Source organism: Mytilus galloprovincialis, chromosome 4, assembly GCF_965363235.1.
Source record: "Mytilus galloprovincialis chromosome 4, xbMytGall1.hap1.1, whole genome shotgun sequence".
In the NCBI taxonomy this organism is placed as follows: Eukaryota; Metazoa; Mollusca; class Bivalvia; order Mytilida; family Mytilidae; genus Mytilus; species Mytilus galloprovincialis.
In genome coordinates this window covers 46,611,418-46,624,458 of record NC_134841.1, presented here as the reverse complement: position 1 = coordinate 46,624,458, position 13,041 = coordinate 46,611,418, and the positions used below count along the sequence as shown (strand labels likewise).

General features: G+C 32.1%; 1 protein-coding gene across 2 annotated transcripts in view; it reads left to right on the top strand.

The window, feature by feature from the left end:
• LOC143072279 (vacuolar protein sorting-associated protein 33B-like) overlaps positions 1-13,041 on the top strand; it is a 164,169-nt gene that overhangs the window by 133,736 nt on the left and 17,392 nt on the right. For both annotated transcript variants that reach the window (XM_076247147.1, XM_076247146.1), the window contains exons 7-12: positions 422-518; positions 5,877-5,954; positions 6,904-6,977; positions 7,447-7,533; positions 8,330-8,423; positions 9,347-9,421. In XM_076247147.1, coding sequence (XP_076103262.1) covers positions 422-518; positions 5,877-5,954; positions 6,904-6,977; positions 7,447-7,533; positions 8,330-8,423; positions 9,347-9,421 — 505 coding nt within the window. The remainder of the gene's footprint in view (positions 1-421; positions 519-5,876; positions 5,955-6,903; positions 6,978-7,446; positions 7,534-8,329; positions 8,424-9,346; positions 9,422-13,041) is intronic.

The window sequence follows — 13,041 nt, the reverse complement described above, 5'->3', positions numbered from 1 at the left end:
TAGACATGAAAATAAAAAACCTTTACCCCTTAACCTATTCTTGGAGGCATATATAATGTTTATTTGCTGTCTGTTAACAGTATGTACAGTTGTGCATCTCTAAATCTATACTCCGCATTAAAAAAATGGGGGTAAACTGTTTTAACTCTGTCTGTCCATCCATCAGCCTATCCATCAGTCCGTCCGTCCGTCCCATAACTATAATCTTCACAATTTTTTCAGGAACTTCAATACAAGGATTTTTTAAACTTTGTTTCAGGGTTTATATAAGTTAGCTATACCTTTTGATACATTTTCAGATTCATTACTCAACCACTTCCCATTTACAAAACAGAAAAAAATTCTAATTGACCAATCCAATTGAAGTATTAATAGAATTGCAAATCATATAAGAATTATTTTATATTATATTTTACAATAGATGGTGAATGATCTGATGAAAAATATACTTGGAGAGAAATTATCAGGACCAGACTACAGCAAGTGTGATATAGGAAATCTCATTCTCATAGACAGAGGTATTAATCACTCTTTTAAGCTTTGATCACAAGATCTGTATTTTTATGAAAGAATAATGTTTCTGTTATATAATTTCTATTCTTTAGTTTTGTCTAGTAGTTTAATAGCAAAATTAGCTATTTGAATTAGTTATTTTTTACTTATCTTTCTAAGGAAACTAGCATCTGTGAAAAAAGGGTACATTTTTTCATCTTAAACAGGGTTATAAATGTTTAATCATGTACAACTTACAGTATGGTAGCCCAAAAATTGTTTGCCAAATCATACAAGCCATATCTTGTACAATGCTTTTTTGTTCCCTTTAATATTCATGAATGGCTTGACAGAATTTAGTGAAACTTTCGCAGAATCTGACTCGCATGATTTGAACTGTGTCCCTCTTATTTTAATTTCCCAATCTTAATGTTTTTGAGTATACTTTGTCATACAGCACTATATAGGACCAGTTGTATCAACTTCTCCTTTAAACTTTAATCAAATTTTAACAAATTTTTCTCAGAATTTTCATCGTAGAATGCTGTTCTGCACCTCCTATTTTCTTCTTGACACAAATTATTTTTAGGGTTCCTGTAGCAAGTTATGGATTTTGAAAGATAGGGTTATGATTTTGTGAGCTTTGCCCTAATAGTACTGCAACTGACATCGAAAAAGACGCTTAGTTAACGAGTTTAATGGTCCGGAATAACACACGGGTGCAACTTGTTTTAAATGATAGAATACTATCTATATTTTAATTTCCGTCAGGTCGTAAAAAGTTTCTATGGTCACATTTTTGTATTTTATCCCTTTAATGGCGATACCCCTCAATTTACGGTTTTGGGTAGTTACCTTAAAATCCAAAAATATATTTTTTGGTTAAATTTCTTGCTATTTTCGTAAATATTTTCTATGCACATATCATCAAGGATCATCGGAATGATGAAGACATAAATATAATACCATCTCCAAGTAAAAATTTCAAACTTAAATTGGCTGTTTTTTTAGATAGAAATTTAACACGTTTTTCTTTAAAAACGAGAAAACATATGATTCAAAAACAGTATTTGACATTTGAGAGGACAAAACATGTTATTGCGATACTGCATGCAAATTTTGTTGGGTAAATTCCAAACAATTTTGTCAAAATCTCAAAAATAAAAACATCATTTGTACCTTTTTTAATTACGGAAATTTCCTATCCGTCAATCAGCTCCACCATTTATTTTTTCCTTCACAATCAATTTGATAGTTTCGATGTGATTATGTAGATTTTGTAGGAGAAGTTAATTTATTTTTGAGTGATTTGAATATATATAGTAGTTCTTTCGTATATTTTCTGTAAATAAGTTATATTTTTGTTAATAAAATTTTGACTTTATATAAAAGTTAACCAAATCCTTCGGATAAGAGGTTTTTCTGGATAATGACTATAGCTGACATTGTGTGAAAATACATTGTATGTCAATGTTTAACCTCAGAGCAATTAATATGCATGCAAGTGGTCGGGGGAAAAGTACTATTGAAGTTTCGCAGAGATTTGGTGTGTAACAAGGTGATGCTAAAACTTCTCTTGATATTCTGCTTTCCGTGGGCGAAGCATCAGTGATGTTATGAGACTTGCACCAGAAGGTAAAATTGGTGCGTCTTTAAATTAGATTGATTGATTGATTGTTGGTTGCTTAACGTCCAGTGGCAAATATTTATGCATGTTCAGGACGAGAACAAGTTAACAATAAAAACAATAGGTAGGTTTTGTCATAATAGAGGCCATTCAGGATGATGATCGGGAAAATTTAGACTGCCACTGAAAAATAATGGTATATTGGATTGGGACAGAAATTTTCCATTGCAACATGCCACCTACGGACCCCTCAAAGAGTTGATGCAAGGGTTTTTAACGTGCAAAGAACGTGACACTCCCTTTACACAAGGCATCGGATTTAACGTTCCCATTCTGACCGGACATGACTGCGAATTTGATACATCCCGCATAGCCAAACGGACGCCCCACTTCGTTTTACTGCCGGTCAGGAGAAGACCAAGTGACCATATTTCGTTTCCCATGTCACCCTTGGGGAATTTTAAATTAGAAACAACAGAAATCTATATATGTGATCAAACTGATCAACATGTATCCTCACAACCTACACTTTTATACAATCTCGCGCTCAGTTTCTTCCTTGTAGTTTGGATGTGAAAACAGGGTTTTAGTGTAAAAGAAAAATCTTCAAAAAAAAACAAACAGAAAACTACGCAAAACTGAGTCCTCTAAACGTGTTGATAGTCTTTTAAGTTGTGCTTATAAATGTGAGTAATCATTTATCCATGCATAACCAAGTACTTATTGTAGTCAACACCTGTGCAATTAAGTAAAACAGTTACTGAAAAATTAGAATTTGAACTTGCTGTCAGTTCATTAATAACGATTGTTAGTGATGTGATTTGTTCTTCCATAAGCAAAAGCCTTTCTCATGTAGCACATCTTCTATATATATCGATCACTTTTACCCAAGATTGTCTCTGATGCTTACCAAACTGCCAAACTCCAGAGCTAACTAGATATTGTGACACCTTACAATTCAGACACAGTTGGGCCAAGGGATATGAAATATAGAGCTTAGCTCTTAACTCAATTTAGGGGATGCCATATCTGCTGCAGGAAAATTGAAGTCTATGTTAAGACTTTCAGAATGACACCAAGGTGTGTCTGAAAATATCAAGGATACATTAAAAGAAGAACAATTACTTCACCCTGCCACCAGTGCTCTTATGAGCTATGTCCTCGTTTTGGTATTTCTATGGAAACGATGCTCGCATAGTTTGTTAATAGATATAGGAAGATGTGGTATGAGTGCCAATGATACAACACACCATCCAAGTCACAATTTATAAAAGTAAAGCATTATAGGTCACAGTCCGGTCTTCAACACGGTTAATTGAAGAAAAATAACACAAAGGCACTGCTGAACCGTATATTGTTCCTAAAGATAACAAAAATTCGTAAATGTATGGCTATTACAAAATCAATCGTTTCTGTAGCAACATTCGCCCTATTACATTTGGGATTGGCAGTGCAGATACATCATTCATATGCATTTGGGAATATGGGTCACGAACATTGATCGAAACTTTGTACTCACATCATTTCTTTTGTGTTTCCTATGCAAATGTAAGACTATATCTGACTAGTTTGACCTAATCATGACGGTATTTACGCTCCAGGTAGCATTTGTACTCAAAAACTGTGTTTGCTTTGAACAAACTCTGTACTGCGCCGAACTTGTTCTTATAAAAAAGGAAAGTGTTTTGTAATGCTAATACGCGTACTGAAGCCGCATATGATGACTAAGAGATTGATTCATGTCCTTATTTTATGAATACTTGAGCTATTGTGTCGCTTTTAAAAGTTATATAAGGATCATGGCTGCTTTTAAATTACATCGTTAGAAAATTGGCATTGCATTGTATAATTTTTCATCCTTCCCTTTAAAATTTTTTAAAAGATTATCCTACTAAAAAAATGTTCATGCACCAAACTGTCTTTGCTTTTCACTCATTTTTTTTAAACCTCGCATTCGCCTCGGGTGACAACCCCGGTATAGTATATAATGTGTTATAATTGCTCTGTTCAGACTTTGCAAATACACAATATGTATTTATCTATAACTAGATACTAATTTTCAAAAAATACACAACTTTCAAGATGCAAAATTCAAAACACTTGAATTTTGTTTTTTTCAAAGATAGAAAAAATATTGAAATAATTTGATAAACTGGTGTTTTATACTTTAGAAAATAATTCTGTAATATACTATAGTGAAACATTATACACAATTTTATGGATGTGAAAAGGTCAAGGTCACTTCTTCTTTTGCTATGTCTTAAATGGAAAAAAATCAGAAGGTTCCAAATCAACGCCATTTTGTAATGGCAGCTCTTCATATAAGTAGTCAAATTTGTCGTTTTAACATCGTTTATAGCATATGCTTATGATTGAATCGTTTTTGTAGCATTCTATAGAATACATTTCAGAATATTTCTCCTTTTTATCCTTGTGGTTGAAATATTGATATTTTTAGTTCTGACCTTTGACCTCAATTTCACAAAATTGTGACTACTCTGGATTTTTACGACCCAACTTTTCTTTTTGTACACGTTTTCCTCTTTCCATCGATATATAATTTAGGTGTGTGTTCTTCCGGACCATTAAAGTTTTAAAAAAATGAACTCTGGTTGCAGTACTATAAGTACTAAATGTTTATAGTTTGATAGTTAAGGGCAAATTTACCATTGTCTACAGATCTAGAGTTATGGTCCTTTGTATGTTCAAAGAAGGAACTTATGCTCAGTCAAGATCTAAATGCACCATTCAGTGTTATTAAATTCCTATTTGTTAAAACAGAATGAAATATTAAAAAGGTCTATCGGATGATATCTTAAAATTTACCAAAATTATGAAATGTTTTTCATCCTTTGTTGAAAATTCTGTTATCAAAAGCCACTGAAATGTAAGATATAAAACAAGTATATATATGTCTAAAAGTTGTTTACTTCTTGTATTGAATTGTTTATTTTCTTGGGATTTAATTTATATTTGAGGGAATACCGTATTTATCCCCCCTTCTAATTAACGCCCCCCTACCGAAAATAGTGTGTTCAGAACTTTTGACTTCTAATAAACGCCCCCATTTTGTAGTTAAAAAAATTAATTTAAAACTTACCCATTACAATATTTCAAAGACATCAACCCCGGTCGCTCAGAAACATGAAACGAAAAATCAATAACGTCCATGGTGGGTCTCATTGGGGTCTAAGCGTGACGCAGGATTGCGGATTTTTTGTAAGCGTAACACGTGAAAATCAAATTATTGTGCCGTGAAAACGGGAAATGAAGTCTAGCGGGACACGGGAAATTGCAAAAAAATTGAGAATTGCTTACGTACATAGTGTAAGCGGGAAACGGGAATCTTGACAAAACAGTAAGCGGGATCCGGGATCAGAACCCCCCAATGAGACCCCCTTCATGTTTTAATCCACTCCGATAATACAACACAGTGTGTACAAGTTCCAAAAATAGATCTGTCAGTTACCCAGTACGTTATAAATTTTAATAAATTATTAGATGAGGTCACATTACCGATAAACGCTATTTGTAGATTATGGAGACAATAAGAAACACGTGTATGTTACTATAGTCTGTTTCAACAAAATTCAGGTAAAGGTCAATGAAGTAAGGTACGAAATTCGTTTCTCTAATTGAAGCCACCCTTTCGGAAATTGTCTTCGACCCCGGGGCGTTTAATAGAATAAATACGGTAGTCAGTCTTATTACTTTTAGTATGATATAATGTTAATATGCAGTATCCTTTCTCCTACAGATGTAGATTTTGTAACACCATTATGTTCCCAGCTGACATATGAAGGTCTGCTAGATGATACATTTGGTATATCTTGTGGTAAGTTGCATTTTGTGATGTTCTCGTTCATTCTATTATTGAAAATGGTGCGAAAATGGTGACTGCCAGCGGAAACTCTGGTTACCAGTCATAAGTCTCCATGACTAACCTAATATATTTATTTGATATATATAGTGTGGACAGGAGTATTTTTTTTTGATAGATCAACTAAATTATTGTGAAGTCAATGAAAGTTCTCTTATAAGAAATTTAAAGGTCCCAGTGAATAAACTACTCAGAACAATAGCTATTTTAAATACTTGGTCAAAATAAAGATGGAATTGTGGAAAACTTTCATTGGGTTCACAATAAATAATAGTTTTGTATTTCATTAAATTAAATATCTCTTAATTCTTCTTTAATTTTTCCAGTTGCAATTTCAAAGATTAATCTAATTATTTCAGCAAATAAAACCAATTTTAGATTGCTTTTGTGTTTAGATTCCTTGCATTTTGTTGTCTGTTGTTCACAGTGTAAAATATAAAGAAATATGAGGTAAACATCAATTACTGAAATAGACAGCAACCCAATATCACAAAAATATTAAGCTAAAAGACTTATAGATCTCAACGTAAATTCTTTGACAACAGACTAGTATTAATACAATGTGTCAAGCACTAAATCAGTCAAGGTCTAGAAAGTGAATAATTTTGTATGATATGCAGTAACCTGCGATGGAGATACTTGTATAAATGCTATGTTAGTACAGTGAAACCTGGCTAACCTGAATCCTGCATAAACTGAAAACCTGTAAAACCAAAGATTTTCTTAAGCACCGTCATATCAAATTGTATGCGTTGTGAACCTGATAAAACCAAAAACATCAGTCAAACCCGAACAAAATCGCAAGTCCAAAAGAGGTTCGGTGCAGCCAGGTTTCAATGTAGTTTGCTTCAGTTGTTTATGTTTTAAGCAATATTTAATAGCAGTAACTTTTTTATGGTTTTAGGTTATATAGAATTTGGTAAAGATGTAACTGGAAAGGACCAGAGTACCAAACTTCTACTTAGCAGTGAAGATCAGGTATTAAGATTGTTTAAAAATAAACATCAGTGAAACTCAGTCTGCTTTTTTTTGCTTATGTTGAATCTTTGGAAAAAATGTATACTTGAAATGATTTTTATAAGAATGAATTATTTAGTTGAAGATTAAGATAATAATGAAAGGAGAAAATATGTATCATGGGGCTTTGAGTTATTCCCCTTTGATGCTCTTACTAACAGAAGTAAAAATGTAAAGACTGCATATGAATTAAATAAAAAAACAAGCAGATGTAAGCATGATTAAAAAATGGGATGATAATTCTAAATTAGAGTTGTTCCCCTTTCAATGATCTTCTGCAGTAACAATATGACATTAGTCCTTAGAAGATTACACTTTATTCTCCTCCATTTTAAAGAAGTCTATAATTGATGACAGAATTGATCAGATAGATAATTTTCAATTTAAAGATAAAGAAGTTACTGTCAATTTTTTTTTTTATGTATTGTAGATTTTTGATGAAGTGAGAAACAGACATTTCTCCAATGTATTTGAATATCTGAGTTCTAAAGCCAAGTCTTTACAGACTGAATTTGATGTGAGTATTTGTCAGTTTCATGACATGATGAAGAAAATGTAGGTAGAAAAAAATATTATTTAGAGTGTGATTTTGGAGAGGTATATCATATATAGTTTGAACATTTTGCTGCTTTTCCAAATTTTATTACACAAACAAAAAAATATAAAAAACAATTTAGGGAAAAGGCAACCAGATAATCAGCAAAACTCATTCTGAATGGTAACATTTTGATGTGGTGTGCATATGAATCTTTTTTTTTACTATACTATTGGCTGAGTCAGTGTTAGTACCAGATTACAAGGTAACAGTAAACAGGATAACATGTCACCCTCACTGGACACACTATTCTGACTTGCAAGCACACTGACACTAGACACATGATGCATGACCTTTTTGTTAAAAATGTGAAAAGCATTGATAACAAGATGTTTGGTACAGACTAAATATATAAGAAAAGACTTACAAAAATCACCAAATACTTTGGAAAGTTGAACAGAAAACACCCTTACAAAAAAGTCTAACTCTGACATGGCCTTCCATTATGAAAATTAGTTTTCTAACTTTTTTTCAAAATTAGAAAAAGATTGTGTATTGAACAAAGTTTTGTACTCTTAAGAACTCTAAAAATTCCAAATATTCCAATTTAAGCAATTTTCATTTAAACTGGGAGAATTTTTAGCATATGTTTTTCCTTTATTTACTAAAAGTGGCTCTATTTTTCTTTGGTGGCACATGTTTCTGTACCAGAATGACCATTCATAAAAAGTTTCAATTAATGATAATACAGATTTAACTATGCTGTTATCTTTTCCAGCAAAGACATGGTCTGGAATCTGTTGGGGACATGAAAGATTTTGTTTCAACTAAATTACGAGGTCTGAAGGCACAGAAAGCAGCTTTATCACACCGTATGTGTTTAATGTTTGAACTTAACATTGTTTAGCAAGTACACTAAAATATGCACACCATAAAAAAAAACACAAAAAAGCACAAATGTTAAGTTTGTTTGCCAAAGTAATATATTTCCTGTAAATATATTCTGTCACAAGGGAAAACATTTTACATCATAGATCAGGAGGACTTTTCTTATGCTATGAAAAAGAAGATGTGGTATGATTGCCAATGAGACAACTCTCAACAAGAGACCAAAGTGACACAGAAATTAACAAATATAGGTCACCATACTGCCTTCAACAATGAGCAAAGCCCATTCTGCATAACCAGCTATAAAAGGCCACAAATTGACAATGTAAAACAATTCAAACGAGAAACTAACGGCCTTATTTATATAAAAAATGATCAAATAACTAATATGTATCACTTAAACAAACGACAACCACTGAATTACAAGCTATTTCTGTTTGGAAAAAAGTTTTACTATATAAATGGAATAAAGATTTACTATATTAGATACAAAAACAAGCATGTGTAGGTACTTTCAAAATGATTTACGTAATACAACAAATAAAGAAATGTATGATTGCCAATGAGACTAGAATCCACCAAAATCAAAATTATTAATAAGATGTAGAAAATGTCTTTTAGAAAAAAATCATCTTTCGGTTTTTGAAGTAACTTGGATGTATATTCGCATTGTTTATTTGGTTTTGAAATATTTTACTGTTAGGTATATTGTCAAAAAATCTTTTGGATAGGGACTCATGAAACAGGATTTTTACATACCACCTCATCTAGCAATTACAGGATATAGGGTATACAATTATCCAATGTTCACAACTTGATGAAATTGTTTCTATGACAGTCTCGTGAACTTTGTCCTTAACATACACCAAACAAAATCAATGTTATTCATGTTTTCTATATAACATAGATATTGGTGCATGTGAGGTTATCCTGGGAAAGAAAACTAAAGGAGAGTTTGAGGAATATTTGCAAACAGAACATAGTGAGTTTACTTAACCTTATTAGATATTCTTGTCCTGATCCCGAAATCCGGGGGTTAAAAACACAAAATCCTGAGGTCCCCATTTTGAATAAATTTAAATCCTGAAATTCGAAAAAAGAGATTTCCCAAATCCTGAAAGGGTCAATCCCGAAATCCCAAGCCTAAAAACATCAGATCCTGGAGTCCCGATAAAGGTCCTACCCCCCTCATTAGAGGAATATACAGTTTTACATCTTTCATTGCAGTCATCTTCTTTTACATTTTTTAGCAATAAAAAATCCCTACTATTTACGTAGATACCATGTTGTGCATTTTCAGCTTTCTTTTTTGTCAAATACTTATGATAACTTTTGGTATACTCGTTTTCTTGGGTATAGGTAAATCTCAAATTTAAATGTTCAAATAAGTACACTTTTTCTATTGTTTTTTATGGATACTTTTTCAAAGCCATATATTAAACATCAATGAAAGCTCTATTTGTCCTGCAATATTTAGATTTGGGTATTTACAAAATATTCTACACTAAATGTATACTTTTTTCCTATAAACTTTAAATAGTACAGGAATACAGACTAGTTTTACTGACTGGACAATAAGGTGGGTGTAAATGATTATTTTGTTGCTGGGTTGCAAAAATGGCTTATAGTGGAGATGTTAAATTAGCCAATTGGGATAAGTGACCTCCTGATTATTCAGCAAAATGTACAAACCACAATACCCATTTTATGCAATTTAGTCCTTTAATTTTCAACCCAGATCCATAAAACTGCTCTGAAAGGTCACATGGAATAAGTGAGGCACATTTCAGCCTAAAATCAAAGGTTTTAGTACAGTTTTTACAGACATCTAAAGGCATATAAGTTTCTATAAATGAAATTGCGCACTTTTAAAATATTTGACAATCAAAACAAGTTCTCAATAAGCCAAAATGTATATCTTTATAAAGGAAGAGACCCAGGGTCTAAAAATGCACATGCTTATTAGAGTATAATGACAGTTTATTTAAATGAAGCTATTCAGATAAATGATGTAAAAAAGTGTTGAAATACCAAACTTTTAAACAATTTTAAAATGTAAAGATAAAATAAGAAAAAAAAACTAAAAGTATTCAGCATTGGATAGTCCACATTCTTAAAGAATAAAACCTTTATGGTATTGCAATGCTTTGTCAATATAAGGAAGGTAGCATAGCATGAAACCTATTTTAACACAGAATACAACAGGAACCTGTCTAAACCAAACTTTCTCCAAAGACCTTTTTAATACCCATAAATATTGTACCCTTTATGTGCTTACACTACATTTTTGAAGTAACCATTAATCTATAAACTGAACCATCGTTGACACTCAATTGATGAAAGTCTTCAGTTCACAATTTTGTACAGTTTCTTACTGAATGGATTATATTTTGTACGTTAGATATTTTACAAATATTTGGACCTAGTTACAATGTATAATCTATATCTAAAAAGATCTTGAAAGTTTGATATCTGTTATGCAAGGAGAAAAAAATAGAACTTCACATCTAGAAAAATCTCTTATATATTTGAGAATATACAGTGCAACCTGTCTTATCTGACACACTGGAGGACCAGAAAATGATGTCAGATTAAGCAGGGTGTTGGAATATTCAGATTTTTCTGCAAGGATAAGCATATTTTGGAACCAGAAAAATGTGTTGGTTAAAGCAGGATGTTGGAATACTCAGATGTTGGATTAGGCAGGTTATACACTGTAATGCATTAATTTTTAAAAGTCCTTCAGAATTTTCAAAAAAAAAAGAAAACAGAAGAAATATCAGTACACCTGACCTTGTGTTATATTGTAGTTGGTCAGCAAAGGTTGTGGTCAGCATATAGAACAAAGACATACAAAATAAGTGTTAACAATGATGTGTTGAAACTGTTGATCACAGTGTCCAAGTAATTAAATTTGCAGTAGTCCAAATAATTATGACGTCTTGAAAGGCTATTTTAATATTTTGCTGTCACACAGGAATAAATAAAATTAGAAATAGCCTTTCAAGATGTCATGATTATGTTGACTATTTACAGGTAGTAAACCCCAAGATTAAAAGTTTTGGTGCTAATGATGTAAAACATAGTTTTCACAGTGACGTCACAGCATGATTAGTCACTAAGTTCCCAGTAATGATCATTATAAATTGATTTGTGGCTGCAGATCTAATTTAAGAACTGAAGTGATTATATATCAGTTTTTAGTTTAACAATTTTTTTTTATTGGTCTGAAACTATACATAAATAAAACTTTTCAATGATATTTGTAGTTGCCTTAAAGTTGTAAAAAGGTATTCTAAGATTTGAGTAAAATTTAATGTGCAAGACTCAGTATTTTGCTTTATACATGTAATTTGAGGAATATTTGACATTGTAGATGCATTTGGCATACTGAACAATATATCATTTTGCTTTATTACATTGTAAAAGTTAGCAGAAAGTCATGTGGATCTATCATTTTAGCAGATCAGTGTTTGCTTTCACTTTCTTATTGCCATGTGCTTGGACTAGAAACAGTAAATATCAATATCATTATAAAAGTTAAGCAACTGACACTAAGCAGGACATGTCGTTTTTCGTAAATTCTTTTATTTTAAATAAGGCAGCTAGTTTACTCATTTGAATTGTTTCACATTTTTTCATGAATGCCTCTTATATTGGACTTTTACAATAATGGGCTTTTTTCATTGTTAAAAGCTATATAAACAGCCTTTAATTTCTTTTATCCCCAAATTGAACGCTGGTGGATAGTTGTTGCATTGGCTATCAACCCAATCTAATTAAAAACCGATCTCTCATCACTCTTGTTTTCTGATATGTCATGTGGGAGATCTAAGGAAACCCGCTTTGAGGTCACATGTGAGTGAACTAGAAGTTATGAATTTATAATGATATGCAAATGAATTGATGACCTATCAATAAGCCAATCAAAAAAGTTTATGAATGCTTTTGACTGACGATTTCTTCGTAAATAAAATGAGTTACATCCCTTTCCCGCACGATAAACTTTCAAGATCATGGAAGACTCATTTTCATTGGTCGAAAAAGACACCTACAAGGTCACTCACATGTGACCTGAAAGCGGGTTTCGTTAGATCTCCCACGCGACATATCAGAAAACGGAGCGATGAGAGATTGGTTTTTAATTAGATTGCTATCAACCACATCTCCTTATTTTACATTGTAAATGTTTTGCTGAATGTCTGATTTCAGAATATAATGCTTTTTTTAAGGGCATTTGGAATTTGCTTACCCTCCCCAATCACCTGAGATCACCCCCAGGTTTTGGTGGGGTTTGTGTTGGTCAGTCTTGAGTTTTCTATGTTGTTTCTTGTTTACTATTATTTGTCTGTTTGTTTTTTTCATATTTAGCTATGGCGGTGTCAGTTTATTTTTGATTAACAAGTTTGACTGTTCCTTTGGTATCTTTCGCCCCTCTTCTATAGATGTTTTTGTACCTTCTATATATGTTTAAAGTAATTATGAGTACTATTGACCATGAGTATTTTTGGAGTCTGTCACTGAAGCTTGTGGTCAGCATATAGACCGATGAGACACAAAATGAGTTTGGTCATCAGATGTTATTGCTATGACGTGCTGATC